The sequence below is a fragment of the Choloepus didactylus genome, chromosome 1 (genome assembly GCF_015220235.1).
Source record: "Choloepus didactylus isolate mChoDid1 chromosome 1, mChoDid1.pri, whole genome shotgun sequence".
In the NCBI taxonomy this organism is placed as follows: domain Eukaryota; kingdom Metazoa; phylum Chordata; class Mammalia; order Pilosa; family Megalonychidae; genus Choloepus; species Choloepus didactylus.
Genome location: NC_051307.1, coordinates 134976820 through 134994807, shown reverse-complemented (window position 1 = coordinate 134994807; position 17988 = coordinate 134976820). Strand labels below are relative to the sequence as shown.

General features: G+C 40.8%; 1 protein-coding gene across 1 annotated transcript in view; it reads left to right on the top strand.

Moving 5' to 3' along the window:
• The window catches only part of LOC119538676 (IQCJ-SCHIP1 readthrough transcript protein), an 802368-nt gene extending 796164 nt beyond the window's left edge, over positions 1-6204 (top strand). Inside the window, 2 exon segments of the mRNA XM_037841819.1 lie at positions 1737-1830; positions 5571-6204. Coding sequence (XP_037697747.1) covers positions 1737-1830; positions 5571-5622 — 146 coding nt within the window. The 3' untranslated portion in view covers positions 5623-6204.
• Positions 6205-17988: the final 11784 nt, after the last annotated feature.

Genomic DNA, 17988 nt, shown 5'->3' with positions numbered 1-17988 from the left:
ACTGAATGCATTTGAAAACCAATTGAAAAAGCAAAACAAATTTATGAGCCAATCAAGAAAATTTGCACACTGGAAGTTTTATTAAAGATTTACTTATTTACCTTAGGTGTGATCATGTTAGGTGGTTATGTGAATTTAAATTAAAGAGCGCCTGTTGTTTTCAGGTGTATATTGAAACATTTATAGATGAAATAGTATGATGTCCAGAATTTGCTTTAGAACGATCCAATAGGAGAAGGGGAGATGGATGAATCAAACTTGGCTGTGAGTTGATAATTGTTGAAGCAGGTTGGATTCATGAGGATTCATCAAACTATTCTCTCAGCTTTTGTATCCATTTGAAAAATTCTGTAATAAGAGTTAAAAACTTCAAATGGGAAAAATATTCCTGTGCACTGAAGTTTCTCATATGCAGGCCCTCTGCTGGGTGCTAATAAAAAAAGCTACCTCAGGAGCACACTGGAAAGAAACTAGAATTGGACATAACCAGTGCCAAGTTAATACATTCAGTATTGTTTTAAAATCAGGAGAATTTAACAGTTTAATTATAAAACCATCAATTCATAGAATTTTAAAACAAATTCTGCAAGTACATTTTAATTTTTGTTGAGAATAAGTTACTAGGATTGTTATTCTTTCATGAATTTAAAAGACTTTCTTATTACCCCTGAAATATCTTCGTTAGACTTTTTCATAAAATTGCCATCTAGTCCTTTTCATGAATAGATAAAATTTTAGACCTCTCTGTCTGCTTTTTTTCTCCCTTTTTTAAAATTGGGAACTTGTCATGACTAAAGACAGATAAATGCATTAAGTGAAGGTATGCTCTCTAAAAGCATTTCCAAGGGGGACCTATCTGAATACCCTCTTCCTTTCTTTTGTTTCCCTGCACAGAACACTTTAGATGAGTGCATTACCCCATGTGTCCAGACCCAGCAGCTGGAATCCTTAGCTCCTCTGAGAAAAAAAAGCAAGAGAGCCTTTTGCTTATTCATATTTTTTTCAAGGATAGGAGCCAAATTAACCCAGTGTACTCATTTCATGAGGATCAGAAATGTTTCCTTACGCATGTATTTTGTTCCAGGTGTAAGTCCTAATGAAAATCTTCCTTGGCAACTGGTTATCCAGAGATTTCAAGGGTTACTTCTTCACATCTTACGTGTCTGATTTATCCACAAGACTGTATCTTGAGATAATCCTTTTCCCTAGAATAACCTGCATGGAGATTGGCCTCCTTCCCTAGGGCTGTGTGAAGCCCGTGGACCCCAGCTGAGCCTTCCTCTCCAGCTGGGCATCTGATGTAGGCACAGCAGGGCCCGTCCAGCTTTCACTGTGACAGGAGCATCCTGAAGATGAAGGATGGAAAACTTAATATGCTCCAGACTTTTGGATTCACATTTCCTCAAAACAAAATCTAGCTTTTTCTAACCAGCTATTCTCCTAGTCCCACTTTAACGTGACTGTAACTGGAAATGCTTCTGACTTGACTCCTTTTCTTCCAGTGCCTTTATAGTTATGCCAACTAGCCATATGTCTTAAACCAGTGACTTCTCTCAGGCTTATGAGATGCTAATATAAGAAGCCTAAATTTTAACAAAAATAACTGTCCTCTTATGTTTAGCTGGTTGTATATATTTATGTATTTCAAACACATGTAAAATGGTTCCATAAGTAGTTACACAGTCTGACTTGGATGCAGTTTTATCTGTTCTAAAATACTCTTTTCTTTGTCCCAGGCTTGAATGAAGAGTTGGTCCAGCTGCTTCTCATCCGAGATGAACTGCACACAGAGCAGGACGCTATGCTGGTGGACATTGAAGACTTGACCAGGTCAGTGCCGCTTCGCCCTTTCCAAAGGAGAAGCCGAGCCCAGGATGGTCTGAAGTTTGAGAATTAGGGCAAGAGCAAGCACTTACTTCCATGAGTAATTCATCTAATCTCTTCTTGTCTCAGCTGTTTAAAATGGAGGCAAAGTGACCACAACTCCATCTTACAAAATGCATTACCCCTTTAACAACCATCCTGCCCTCTGATAGACTGACAGTGCCTCGCCTCTTCTCACCCCCGTCTGAACCAGGTCAGCAGTTCTGGCCTGAGAGGACTTTATCCTCACGCACTGTCCCAGGCAGTTGGCCCTAAGGCATTTCACGCTGGCATGTTCCCAGCACATGGGCAGCCATGTGGTGACCTGACTCCCGATCACCTACCCCATTCCAGAAGGCACCAACACTGGCATCTTTCAGCAGCACTCCTGTCGCCAGATTGTTCTCGTCACTTGGAAACTCCAGGACTTGAGTTTCTAGCTGGGCTTGGCTTCAACCACCTCTCTGTAAAGAGGTAGAGAATGCACCCCTCCTTAGGGGATAAGGAAGCTAGGTCAAGATCTTGCATTTCTTAGGCCCTTCTGCTATCACACTAATACCTAAAAGTGCATGAAGTATTTTAAACATCCCTATGTTTTCTTATTTATTAAGACAACTTTTCTGAGGTAGTCTGAGATAGTCCATATAAAGTCTTTAAACCGGGAGTTAACAATTGCTATTAATCCCAGAAAATTCAGAGAGTAGACAGCTTCCCAAAAAAAGGAAGAGCACTGTTTGTCATAGTAACATAAGAAATTAACCACTGATCTACAACCATCCCAGAGAAGCTTCAAAACAAAATAAAACTATGTTTAGGCTTCTTTTTTTTTTTTTTTTAATCCATGGACAACAATGTTTTGTGTGTGTGTGTGTGTGTGTGTGTGTGTGCTTTAAATATTCTACTGCTTTGTCCCTAACAGAAAAAATATATAGGCTTTCTCCTACCCTCTTAGCATATTTGCCTGCATCTGAAATGTAACAGTAGCACTCAAATAATATTATTGCCACCTACAGATGTATTCAAGTACTGCATCAACAACCATAGATCCCTTTTTGTTAGTCTAGGAAATTTGCATACAGGTTTTCAGATTATGAAAAATCAATGGTGATTTTTCTCTGCCCCTCAAAGCAACACTGGGATTTCTCATTCCAAAAAGGACAAAGGGAGGCTCTTCCCCTTCTCTCAAAGTGGCAAGCAATTACTTATGTTTGCAGTGAAATTATTTATACCTTTCAGATAGTGAGGTCATGGGAAACCGGGCAGACATGGGGTTAGAAGAAGAAGAGTCACTAATTTTTAAAAGTGATAGAGTAACCCCTTAAATTGGAGGAATCCTACAGTAGGCAGGAATATCCCTGCACGGCCTTCCATCTGGCATTGAGAAGCCTCTACATCCATTCCTGGCTGTAGAAAGATACCTTTGCTGATAGTGGGTGGGAGGGGGGGTGGACTGGGCTGGAGATACATAAACATCCCTAAAAGTAGTGTTCCCTGAGTCCTGCATCCAGATCCCAGAAGCCTGAGAGTGTGGCACTTGAGGTTGCTAGGAAATTTTATTCATGTATTCCTTTTACCTGTCAAAATTCCACGTTCCCAGGTGTCAGTTCAGATCAGTGGGCCTCAACTGTGGCTGCACACAGAAGCTTTGTAAAGTACTGGTGCCTGGTTCCCACCCCGAGAGTCTGGTTTAATTATCCTGTGAAGTGGCCTGGGTATCAAGATTTTTAAAAGCCTCACAGATAATTCTAATGTACAGCCAATATTGGGAATGTTTAAATTGGATGACATCTATTTGAAGACGCCCTCCCCGACCCCCCAAGTTGGTTAGGTCCCTCTTCTCTGTGTTCCTTGCAACATCCCCTCCCTCGTGGAGGAGTCTAATCATGCTGTGTTGTATTGTCTGCTATCTCCCAGCCTGATGGTAAACTTTCTGAAAGTAGAGCCGATACCATTTCATTCATTACTGTGTCCCCTTAGCCTAGCAGAGGGCCTGTCGGGCACGCAATAGGTCCTCAATAATGAATGTTGAAAGAAAAGAGCCCTTACAGAGCATGAATGGAAACAAGCCCTAATAAGGACTCCCATATAAATAGTTGATGAGAACCTTTTCCTTCTGTGGACTGAAAACTTCTCCCTTCTCTGTTTAAAATTTTATTGAAATTCACCTTTGTATGCTTGCCTCAAAATAACACCCAGCTTTGAATATTTCTGAAGTTGTTTTCTGTCCACCTTTCTTTCCTTCTCCCTCAGCAAACCCCTGGCTATATTTGCGCACACACACACACATACCTGCATACATATAAACAGATCATTACCAAACTGCTGTCAGACCTGTGTGATCTAATTACCTACAGTGGAATCTTAGCTCACGAGGCATCAGAATATTTCTTGAGCTGAATTTGTTTAAGTGAGGTGCATGAGCCACTCTATGAAAATAATCAAGGATCTTTTGTACACATAAAAAAGACCTACTAAAGGGAATAATTTCTTTCTTTCTTTTTTTTAAGGAATGGAGGGGGCCAATGATATCTTTTTCCTGAGTTCCTTTGCTGTTAAATGAATATCACCATTTGTTTGTGAGCCGCTAAGTGTGGCAAGGAAGCCTTGGTCACTTCCCTATTTCTGAAAGTGTTTGTGGTTTGTCTTCCCTCTACTATAGATGTGAAATATTCTGCCTAAAACCCAAGTCTAGGCAACACACCGAAACTGTCCCCAAACCTTCGATTACAGCTGGGAAACATCCCCTTAGATGTTTTTCTCTTACCGAATTTATCACTTCTTAAAATTATTCTTCACTACCATTGTCTTCTGCAGCCTTCAGATCCCGCCACTCTCTAGGAAAACTTTTAATCGATGCCCGTTCAACTGACGTAAACAGTTGGTCATTCCTGCACCTCCATCCCCACCATCAGTTGCCAGGCTGGCCTGGCTTTGGCTCACGGGTCGTAATGGAGCGTGCGTGAATAAGAAGACACATTCCCCCAGGTCCACCCCCTGCCAACCCCTACCCCCACTGCCGTGATCATGCCCTAGAGATTCATTTAGGAAAAAAACACAAAACTTATGCAAGCATGGAAAATCTTTACACCCACAAAGGCCTACCATTTTCCAGGAAGACATTAGCTTTTGTAAGAGTGAAATTAGATTATTGACCCCAGGCTCATATCAGGAGCCTTAATTAATACTAAGATTTGTGTGTGTGTGTTTAGATAGTCACTTGGTAACTGTCACAGTACCTTGTTTAGACTTTTTGCTCAACACATATTTTCTATCTGCCATTTCTTGCTTTCTATTTGTTCACCTCTTGGCTCTCCCCATTGGAACCATGGTTCACAAGAACAAGAACCTCCTTGCCTTATTCAAGACAAAATCCCCAGCAACAGGAGCCATGCCTGGTACCCAGAAGGCACTTATTAAATACTTGTTGAATAAATTATTCCAGGAACTTACCTGGAATAATTTTCTTTTCGTTTTGAAACGTAGCATTTTTCTTCTCAAGTGCAAAAATGCAAAAGGAATCATACATAGAATATAATAATCAAAGAGGTCAAATCAATTTGAGTAAACTACTGTTGCTTGATTCTCATGTATTTCATTATGAGTGACTCAGAGCCTCAGTTTGGAGGATGTCCTAGCTGTTGATTAGAAGGCAATTTGGATCTTGCTTTTCTTCTTAGCACTAAATAATTGTATTTTTAATTTTACAGACACGCTGAAAGTCAGCAGAAGCACATGGCAGAGAAAATGCCCTCAAAGTGAAAAGAAGCCATCCAACCAGAGGACAAGCTAGAGTTAATTTTGCTTCTGTGCTTGTAAAAATGCTGTTCTAAAGGTGGCAGAGAAACAAACATCAGTGTTAGTCATTGATAATGTCCGAAGCTTAATGTCCAGTGATTGGCCTTTGCTTCTTAATTTATTTTAATTTTTTACTTGTGCCACTAAATATCAGGCATTTTAATAAAATATTGTTATAAAAAATGTACAGTACTTACACCATCACAAATCATGGTTAATCAAAGAGGGTAGTTTTAACTTTATTTTTATTTGTTTAGAAATTTTAGGTTGGAGCAGTATTTTACCATTGACTGCTTTCATTCTTCACTGTAGTTTTAAAGAAGAACTGTAAATGACGGTGCTATACAAGTCAAAAATACATGCCTGCCTCGTAGTGAAGTTGTAGCTCTCTGTAATATGTATATTTTAATCAGTTTTCAACATTTTGTGAATGTTGACTACCTGAAGTTCATTTTTAGATGTGCTATTAACATTCTGGTGGATTCAGAGGGTTCCTTGAAAGTTTTATGTATAAATATGTAAAATAAAAATCAAAAATTTGTTTCATATGATATGTCTTTTTGCTCACTAGCAAGCCCTGTGTTCCTGAACTAACTATATTTCCTTCCTCTTCACTCTTCTACAACGAAATTCCCCACCAGGAAGCTTTTATCAGTGAAAACACATAGTGTTCCAGAGGACAAGCAATGCAGCAAATTACCAGAAAGATTCTGAGTGGGGCAGGGAGTGATGTGCTGGATCCAAACTAGGCTGAAAATCAGAAACACCAATCTTAGCACCTCTGTTGTTGCTTAAAATGATCAACCCTGAATTTTAGCTGTTTACTATGTAATAGCTGCTGGTCTTGTTAGAGCCTGTTACTGCATCAGAATTCCTTTTGCTGAATTCACCACAAGAACAAATGATGCACATGTTTACTCTTTCTCCATCACCGGTTGTTGCCATTTTAAAATTTTAACAGCTTCTGTTGGTCTTCATGAAGGAAATGTCAAGCCTAAAGTAGATTACAGGCTGTTCCCTAATAAGTAGACAATATCAGAAAATAGATTTAATTAGCTAATGTCCATGCAGGGATTAAAGAACCACAAACTAAAGCAGAGATGAGCAATGCAATATTCCAGAAACACCCACATACCACCTGGTTTCACTATAAGATCCATGATGTAATCTGAAGTTTACTAAACAGTCTCCATTTTCCTTACTCAAAAAATACCCAGAAAGGTCCTCTAAGTGATTAAAAGAGTTGCCAGTTTTCATTGACACTCTCCTATTTAGCAAAGCAGGTAATCACGAATTTTAACACTAATCCTTTTTAAGGGCCCCATCAAGTTGTTTTTATTTTGAATAGAAAAAAAGCAGCAGCCCATAGATATATTTGGTTTCGGTGAAGTTAACTCTTGAGCAGGACAGGATACTCACTGCTGAGCTAAAGGCTGGGACCAAAAGTCCTCTGCCCAAAGGTCAAACTGGGCCCCAAGCACCTCACCAGCTTTCGGTGATCTCCTGGGTGGACCCCAGCCCTGGGAATCCAGGTGCAGTTGCTGAGCTGTTGTCACTTCAGCTGGGTAAGAATTTTGGTTCTTAAGCCAGTGGTTCTCATCTTTAGCTGCACGTTGGAATCACCCTGGGAACTTTAAAAATCACTGATGCCTGGGTGCCACCCTCAGAGACACTGATTTAATTCGTCTGAAGTGTGGCCTGGGCATTGGGATTTTTAAGTGGTCCCAAGGTGATTCCAATGTGCAGCCAGGGTTGAAAATCATTTTCTTTCCTTTGTTCCCTTTTAGCTTTTTTAAATCATCTTTTTTAGTAATTTATATATATATATATATATATATATATATATATATATATATATATATATATATATTACATTTCTATTAATTTGAGTTTTGGGGGAAAAGCAATCTGGAAAGAGTGCTACAAAAAAGTGCCTGAGCCCCAAGTAAGAGGTAGTGAACTGTGTCTCCTAGAATGACAACTGCAACCAGGAATCTCCACCAAGGAAGACTCTCTCAATTTTAAAAATCCTTGCCAGAATTGCCAATCCCGGTAAAAATTTAGAAAGAGTTTTCTCTGTCTTGAGCAATCCAACCTCTGACTATATGTTCTGAAGAAATCCGTGACCTCTGAGCTCTTCAACTGTTGGAAGCCCATCCTCATAACTAAAAAGCCCCAAGCTCAAGAAAAGAAGGAAGAAAGTGAGAACTTCTACCCAGAAAGAGCCCCTCAAAATACTTCTTGGGGCAAAGTCTCATCAACAGAAGAACAGTTCTTCCCACAACCCCTTGAGACCCTCAAAGGAGAGGCACATTCATTTCCTGGTGCTCCATTCACACTTCTCTGCCCCTGGTAGAGATGTCACCAACGTGACTCACCTCCAAGGGGATTCTTTCAAGACGTGGGTCTTTCCAGTCCTTTTAGTTTTGCCAGCAAGGACTGGGATTTTTTCCAATTTTTATCTGCACCAGATCACCCTTCTGTGCAAAGACTTGAAGCCTTACTAGTTAGCCAGACTTAGTTAGAATGCTAGACTACCTATCTCAAAGATAGGCCACCTCGCCTCTTCCCGGTTTTGAGAGAATGCCATGGAGAAGAGAGTGCGTGGGCTCTGGGGCCAGAGGGGACTGGCAACAAATGCTGACTCCACCATCTTCCTAGTAACTTGACCTTGAGCAATGCTTTCTCTAGAGTTCTCTGAGTCTTATAGCTGTAAATAATATCTCCCAGGATTATTGTGAAGACTGAATAAAATGACATCGGTGAAAATCCTGGCATCCAGTAGATGCTCAATAAATAGTAGCTGAATGAAGAAGTGAAAGATCAGGGGTTGGAGGTGGGACACTCTGTATTTACAAGTTTCTGAGCTTTGCATCCTTGTGGGGGTTTTCTTGTTTGTTAATTACTAATTTACAAAACGATGCTTACAGAGAGAGTTAATTTCAATCTTCAAACCCTCTCCCTCCTTCATGTACCATTGTTAAAACTCTGGAATGTATTCTTTCACACCTTTCTCCATGTTTTATAGAAACAGACAACAATATATAGGTTTTGTATTTCAATTTGTTTATACAAAGACGGAATCACATAAAACACATGCTTTGCAACTTGCTTTTTCCTTGGACATTCCTGCAGATCAGTCCATACAGATCTAAGTCATTCTTTTTAACAGCTGCATAGTAATCCCCAGTGTAGGTAGAACATACTTTATTCAGCCATTCCCTTCAAGGATCTTCCCAGATTTCTGCTACTAAACACAGTGATGTAATAAACATGCTAAGATTTATATCTACTTGTGCTTTTATTCTGTGCTTACCTCATTTTTTTTGTTGACCATTACATGGTATTATGTTTAGATATAGCCTCTCACAAGGGTGTCCTTAGTCAGAGGCCCAATTAAGATAGGAAAGACCAGTGATGCTGTTACAAGAAGATTCGATTCCTTGAAACAAAATTGGTCCAAGCCTTTGCCTGACAAACAACAACTCATTTTCATCTTTAAGGATTCATCACGGGTATCGCTTTCTCAATGAAGCCATTTGTATAACACAATACACACACACACACACACACACACACACACACACACACACCCCTAGCCTCCAAGAACTGTCCTCAGCCTCCTGTATATGCATTTTTCTCTATTTCCTGAGGGTAGAGGCAAACCTCAGCCACCTCTGTTGTTGTAAACCCCAGCACAGAACCAGGCAGAGTCCTTTCATGAAGATTGGGCCCAATTAGAAAGAATAAAAATGTTCTGACCATTAGGACCTGCCCTTTTGACATTTCCATTAACTAGTGGCACTCTTTACTCTTCCTGATGTGTGACTTCTCTTGCCTGAGTTATGAGACCCTCAGCCTGCCTTGCACTTAAGTCTAATCTCATTGTTCTCAAGGTCAATCCTCCATGACTGGCTGATTTTCCCTTAAGTCCCTCATCTCCTCAAATCTCTGATCTAAGATCCAGAGACTTTCCTTTCAAGGAATGTGTCACCTCTTCTGTCTTTGATAAGCTGTCCTATGGCAGATATAGCTAGCCCTCTGCTAAAAATCATGCCCCACCCCACCCCACTCCCGCCCCCAACTTATCATTATAGAGCTGTCCCTGGGAAGTGGCTAAGCAGACAGGGTCTACATCTCTCAGTCCCTCTTGCTTCTAGATGCGGCCCCATGACTATTTTCACCAATAGAAGGTTTGTCGGTGTGACGTGTCTTATTTCCAGTCAAGTCTTTGAAGAAGGAGTTTGCTCCCCCCTGCTTTCTCTTTCTCCCTGCACCAGCTGAATGTAAACAGTCATGAGGACCTAGAGGATGGTGGAACCACAAGTTGGAAGGAGGTGGCTTCCCTGAATCACTTCATTGGGGAGAGCTGCCTGCCATCCAGGAATTCACGTCGAACTGTCACAAGAGTGAGAAATAAACTGTTGTGCTTGCGCCATTATACTGCATTGAATCTGGTTGTTAAAACAGCTAGCATTACACTAACTAATGTAAGCACTTAGGGAGGACAGCCATAATCCTTTCAGAAAGGGCTGGAACAGAAAACTAGGTCCCTGAAGACCCTAGTGGGTCTCTGAACCCACTTATGCTATCTGCTTCTAGAGGACCCACCTCTTTTCTGTAGAAAATCTACTCTAGGTCAGTCAATGACTTGCCCTTTTTCCGTTCATGGACTTCTTCAGTTTAATTTAAATCCTGTTCTCCATTCTACCTTTCTCTTTAGCCACTGAGGCAAAAATCAGAAGAGAGTAAAAATAAAATTTGTCTTGAGCAATTAATTCATGCCAGAAATAAGAACATGGATTTTATTATGATGCTAGAAACACAAATATTTGTCAAGTGACTAGAAGAGACCTCTCTGTTCTCTATCTGTTGTGTTTCTACACTCTTCAAGGCCACACTTTCATTATTACCACCCCAGCTGAATTCTGATCCTTAGAAAATGCAATTACCTTTCGCACTGGCATTCATTTATTTTTTCTCAATAAGATATGACACATTCATAATGGGCAGGTTGATGGGTAATGAGTTTTTCAGAATATTTTAATTGAGGCTTATATTCAGTTGTTGCTGGAAATTAATATTATATTAAATAATTTATGAATCAATGGTCTGGCTGTGCAAAATGATAATGTCCTAATTTCTGAGTGAGACTTCAAAAGGTCTTTCATTTAGTAGCTTTGGTAAGAATTGAGTCACTGAGACTAATTGGTTGTAAGAAATTCTGGTAGCACACTTCTCTTCATACATTTGTTCTGCTCTAGGACAATGTTCTGCCTACGATTTGTAATGTAGCCCTTGTTTTGAAACCATTGAATTCAATTCCCTGCACCACTATACAAGGGCACAAAGTAGAAAAGGGCTATTTATGGGAAAAGTGATTTTATTTTCACCCTTCAAACTAAGCATTCATACTTTCTTATTGATTATTTACTATCAGATTCTCTTTTTTATATATATTCAATCAATACCTTATTTGCTTTTTGGATTTGCAGAAAATAGTGGCATGTATCCTGACTCTGGTAAAGCATAGACAGAGCTGAAAGTGAGTTCTTTAATTTTCTGCCTCATAAAGTTACTTCCTCCCAGATGTGTGTTAGTTCTCAGTAGAAATTATAGTCTGTAATGATGGGTCATCTCACCTTGTGAATGGGGCTTTTAAAGTCACGTAGCAACCCCATGTATTAGAAACGGCCTTTGAAAGACAGCCCGGAGCCCATACTTCACCTTAAGAGTAATTTAGATGTGAGGGTTCAAGGTGAAACCACGTTGACTCTTACAGGCAAGGGGGATAAAGGGCTTCATTATTAATCAGAAAATATCCATTTCCTCTTTTCATTGACATGAAGGGCTCTTGTCCCTGCTGTTCTTAAAATATGTCATTGTTTCAGATGCAAATCAGATTTTAGGAAAGAGCACAACGCAACTCTGTTGGGCTAAGTAATTTTTTAAAGGAAGTAATGAATGCCGCTGAAGAATAATTAGGTATGGGGAGGTTTTCTGCAGGGTAATAAATCCCTCTCCCTGCAATTCTGGCTAAACCAAGAGTGGGTGTATTTGAGATCATGGGCCTTTTTAGAGTTCCCAAATCCGTCTCACTCCACTGCAAGTGAGAGTGCTGGATCTTTGGGAGACAGCAGCTTTAACTTCCTGGCCCCAAGGCCAAGAGCAGGAAAGCAAACCTGGGTGAACCTGAGGACTGGGAGAGATTCTAAGAGGTGTTCATTAAGATGCCTTGGGGAAGCAGGACATCATCTACACACATTAGCAACTCCACTGCAGGCCTTGCCATGGCCACTTCCCCCTGAATGTGGTGCCTTGAGCATGTTTGCCAAGTGATAGGACCGAAGGATCACCCCGTGGGTGTTGCCTCTGAAAGAGTTAGAGCTAGAGAGACCCCGCCTCCCTGACCTACATTTCATGGATCTGTGGTTTCTTATGAGAATGTTCTTCAGTCAACACGGTGGCACCCAATGAAGCTCAGAGCCAGACCCACAGCCAGGACAGCCAAGACCTAGAGAGGATTTGTCAAAGGCAGCCTTGAAGGGGAAAAGAAGATATCAAAGGATAATCTTGCGCAGGTCGAGATGTGTAGAGGGGGAAGGGCTTGGACCATTGGTTATATACATCTCCCCCAGGGGTCCCAAACTTAAGTGCATTTATGGGCCAGACAGGTAATTCAAATATCTGAACTGAGTTGAGTGTAAGATAATAAGAAATAATGGAGAATATGTGCCTGGACCAAAAGGATACAAAATCAGAAAATTTTAAAACACTACCCTTGCCAAATGAAACATGTCTTAGATCTAATTTCAGCCTTTTAGTCCATGCTCTGTGATTTCTTCATAGGGTGAGTGTATTCGTTACCTAATGCTCCCAAAACTAAGTGGCTTCAAATAACAATAATGCTTTATTATATCTCACGGTTCCTATGAGTCAGGAATTCAGGAGTGACTCAGCTGGGTGGTTCTAGCTTGTGGTATCTCTTGAGGTTGCAGTCAGATGTTGGCTGGTCCACAGTAATCTGAAAGCTTGACTAAGGCTAAAGAATCCAATTTCAAAGTGGTTTATTTACATGCCCAGCAAGTCGGTGCTGGTTATTTGGCAGGAGGTCTCAGCTCCTTTCCACATGGGTGTCTCGACAGGACTGCTTGAGGGTCCTTACAGCATGGCAAGCTGTTTAACCCTGAGTGCGAAATACATGATACCAATCAAAAGCTACAATGTTTTCATGAATTAGCCTTGGAAGTCATACACCACCAGTTGCACCACATTCAATCGGTCACACAGAGCACCCTGATTAAATTTCTGAGTATACTACAAAAGGGCATGAATGTCAGGAGGCAAGGAGCATTGTAGCTTTTCTCAGAGCTGGCTATCAGAGTAAGTATGTTTATTTGTGCTTCAGTTGGACCTTTCAACTTCTATTGTCAAAGACAGAAGGCAAATGAATCTTGGTTCATATTTAGATCATCTTTGTCCCATCTAATGAAATACTGAGCTAGATGTAGAAAATTATTTAAAGGATTTCGACATTCTTCATTTGTAAGTCTTCTATATCCTGCTCTACAGAATAGTTTCTAACAGACCAATAATCCCACCAAGAAATCTAGAAATTCCAGGTTAAAACAAAACCTCTGTTTGAATATAGTGGACATTGGAAAGCTGCTGAGGCAGACAGGACTTGAAGGGCCAAGATCCCAGAGGAAAGGGACACTCATTGAAGTTAGGCTGAAGGTTGCATGCCACTTTCCCCTCGTGACATATGCCAATTCTTGGCAAAAGGAGGCTAAGAGGCAGTGACACCAGCCAACTTTTTTGGCAATCTCACCATTGGTGAGACAAAAATTGGGGTTCAGGGCAGCCAAAACTTGAAAAGGCAAAATCCCAAAGAGAAGGGAGATGAGGAGACATGAGATCCACACATTGCACTGGTTTTCTCTGTGACACACTGCAAATTCTTAAACTGAGTAGTACAAGAGACAAAGAAGCCAAAGAGAAAGGAGCTGAAAAGCAGAACAGAGTGTTGGCAGCCTCACAGTGCTGGGAAGAAAAAAATTAAGGCTTAGGACCTATCAAGAAGGATGGACATTCATAGATCCTCTAGAAGTGGGGCAGAGCCAGAGCTATCCCAAACCTTAGGGAGAAGGTACACCAACCTCAAGTCAGCCCAGCCCCTGAGTGAACTGCAGTTCTGCTTCTCTGCTTCACACCAGGGGCCAGCTGAATCCTCTCTGGAGGCAAATGATATCATCCAGCAACAGAAAGGGTAAGGACATGGATAAATCTAAATGAATATTGTTTTTGCAAAACAGTAATCATAATGTCTTGTGGGGCTTAAGTGCATAATATAAAAGGGCTGGTGGTAGCCAAACCTGGTGCCATCTAATAGTGCTGCCCTCTCGGTCTCGGTGGCCACCTTGCCTCCATAAGCATTCTCCATTCTCCATCTTTTTCTCTCTCTCATCTCCCTTCAGTGCCTGATTTCTCAACCTTAGCCTTTCCTTCACTGCAAATGCAGACAAGGAAGGTGTCTGTGGTGTGTTAAATTATGTATGTACTCCAATTTATATAAATTCCTGGTCTTGATCTTCATTCCTGTGGGTGTGAGCTCATTGTAAATGGGACCTCTTGAAGGGGTTATTTTAGTTAAGGGGTGAACCAACTGAATGAGGTTGGGCCTTAATCAAGATGACTGGAGTCCTTCATGAACAGAAGAAATTTACATGATAGGAGAGAAAGCCACAGGGAGGAACGGGAAGCCAGAAGCCAGCAGAACCCAGAAGAGAAAGACAAGGACATTGCCATGTGAAGGGAAAGCCAAAGAACCCAAGGATCGCCAGCCAGTCACAACATTCCTTACCCCAAAGTAGACAAGCCTTCTAGTCAATGCCTTGATTTGGACTTCTGGCCTCTGAAACCCCAAGCCAATAAATTGCCATTGTTTAAGCCAACCTATTGTGTGGTATCTGTCACAACACCTGGGAAGCTAAGACAGCATCATTTAAACCAATCACTCCACCAGGCCTGTTACATTTATTATTTCATTGAGTCCTCACAATATCCCTATGGGTCAATGCTTTCCCATTTTATAAATGGAGATACCGAGGCTCAGAGTTATTAAGTGTTTCAGCCCTCTGACCATTACCCAAGCCCACAGACTATCCATACTATCAAAACTCCCATAATCCCCAAATGGAGATTGATTTATGATTAATATTATGGTTAATATAGGGCAAGTGTTTCTCTTATCAATAGTTCTTCACAGGTTGACTTGGGAAGAAGAGTGATAGTGTCAGGATGACAAAGAATGACAAATCTTCTAAAGCCATATATGCCATTTACAAAGCAGAAAGAGAACTGATGCAACAGAATTCATCTTCTGTGCAGACCCGTGAATTTTCCTCTGGAAAAATGAAGATCGGAACAGGCTTCCATCAGATGGAGGTTGCTATTGTTGTCCCTGTTGTTTAGTTTTCTTTTGTTTGTTCAATTAACCATTCCTAGTTTTTTTTTAAGTATTTAGATCAAGCAATTAAAAAAAAAAAAAAAAACTTTTGAGTTCCTCCTACTCTCAAGCTGATTTGGGAGCAATGTCCCCCAAACAATTAAGCAAGAGTTATTCAAGGAATATAAATCAGTGTGGTTTGGAGAGAAGGAGCAAATCCAACAGTAAAACATTAAAGTTTTATATTATATACTTTTTGGCTACACTTGAAATTTCTTGGCCATTTTTCTTTTTTTAAGAATCCTATCTTGGTTTTAGAATCTAAATTATATTTCAAATTTTATTTTTATTCTCTCTTCTTCCTTTTATAATCAGACTGGTCCCTTGACTTGCATTGCTGGTGTGCCAATATACTACTAACAGAGCCCTTCCTAAACCACTAAATAAAAAGTCAAAATGTCCATTTCCTCTTTTAAAAAATACACACATGTATATCACTTCCTAAATTACACTCATTGCCAAGAATTCTGGGCTATAAAATCATCCAAAAGTTGGTTGGTATATGATGCAGTTAACTGTTCTTTTTAAACATCTCAACTGCACTGACTTTATATCTCAGAAGTCTGTGTATTTCCTAGCTGGGTCCAAAAACATCACTCATCCTCAGAATTTTGAATTCCAAAGAAAGCTGGAAGTTCATATACAAATGACTCTCATTTCAGGGGTTTGCATGGATTTTCCTCTACTACCAATTAATTGGGCAAGCTGCATTGCTTTCATATCAAACCAGAAAATGAAAGCCAAACTTTAGGGCTACTTCAAGTTTCTGAGACAAACATTATGGTCATTCCAACTCAAAGTTACCCCAGGCTTCTTGGCTCAAGATGAGAGCATTTTCAGTGGGAATTCCTTTGGCTTCAGTTTCCAGGCTAGTCATGCAAACCATCCAATAACATAGATGAGTCTCACCACACTGCAAGTGAGGGTGCTGGGTCATTAGGAAGGCAGCGGCTTTACCTTCCAAACCCTGAGGTCAAGAGCCGGAGAAAGGTGAGTGTGAAAACTTGCTCCAAGAAGACGGGTAGAAAATCAAAGAAGTGTTTAACAGAACTAATGTCAACAGCAGCCATGAAGGAAAAAAGACACTAAAAATATTATATGTAGGTTGAGATGTGTAGAAGGGGAAACGGTTAGACCACTGGTCATGCACATCTCCCCCAGGGGTCAGAAACACAAGTGCATGTAGGGGCCAGACTGAAAATACAAATAACTGAAATGACTTGGGTATAAGACAGGAAGGAATGATGGGGAGCACATCACCTGATGAAAGGGGTTCACAGCTAAGTAAATATGAGCTACTTACCTAACTGTGGGACTCACCTGGCTTCTGTGAAACTTTTCTGAGATTTTGAAATAACGTGGATTTATCACACAGAGTATTCTACTTCTATTAAGCAGTATTTTGGCTCTATGACATTGGCCGCCATTGAAACTCATTTTAAGAAAGATTCCCACACAACTTACTGGCAGAATGATATTTTCTACCTCACACAGTGACCACTTTATGAGTGCCTGGGGAGATATCCCTTTGAGGTTTTAGTACTAATAATAATCAATCTTCTCTTATGATCATTGTAAATTCTTTGACTGATAATGTTGTCCTCTTTCCTTTGGCTTCCAGGAAGCAAATAATTAAATTTGCAGGCCATCTATGACAAATTGGATAAGAAGTTTGGGTAATATGACTCTTATTTACTGTATTAACCCTGGCAATTGCCTCAAATTCTTTTGGTGAATCAGGAAAGCTACCAAACGAAATAAGTATAGAGAGAGGGCTAACAACCCCTGGAATCTTTTGCCAGGAGCTGTCAAGGCAAATATGTATTTTGGTTTAGAAAATAAGATGAACCAAAATCAAGTCCTGAGGTCAATTATACTCCCCAATCCTTTTTGTCAGACTCCTCTTCTATGTTTCTACTATCATATTACAGTAAAATCCTGCTCTTAGGGTCAATGATGGCTATAGTTCTTATATGTACCCATTCATCTTCCAGTTTTTTTGGCATGTCCTCCCAAAATTTATGTGGTTGCACTGGAGCTGTCAGACTTGATCCTCTCTGTCACAGGAGTGACACAGGCAGGTCAGTCAGAGTAACTGCCTCCACCCCTGCCTCGGTCCCCATTAATAATTGAGTCATTAATGTGCATGTGGCCCAAGCAGAGCCAGTCAGAGGCCTCCCCAGGATTGGCATGTGAATACTGGGATTGCTAACTGAGAGAATAAGAGGCAGGACGCCATCTTGCCTACCGTGTAGAGAGAGTTGCCTCAGAATGAAGCCAAGGAGAGCAAACAGAACTGAGAAATGGTGGAACAGGGAGAAAGAACCCTGATGACATCCTGTGAGTCATCAGGAAGCCAGCTCCACCCCTGGACACTTTTGTGACAGCGGTCAATAGTACCCCACTTTCCTTATACTAATTGAGGATGATTTCTTTCAGGACTGAAAGAGTCCTGACTATACTTGTCTCTAATCTTGTGGCTCAGTCCCTGTTACCTCAATCCATCCTCTGTATAGCTGCCAAGGTGACCTTATAAGGTTCCTAACAAACATCTGATCTTGACATGCACCTACTCAATTTCCTAAAAGCCGGTTGCCCATAGGATGCTCTTCACATGATATTGACGGCCTGTTCTGAGCTGTCTCTTGTCAGTCTGTCCAGCCTATCTCTAACCACTCTCCCTTTCAGACTTTGAGCAGATGAAATTGGAGCTCCTTGTTGGCCCCAAAAGTTCTCCCTGGCCTCCAGGCCTTTGTGCATGCCATTCTTTATTCCCGAAATGCCCTCTCCCTGCTTTTAGCTCAAATGCCTTCTCTCTGGAA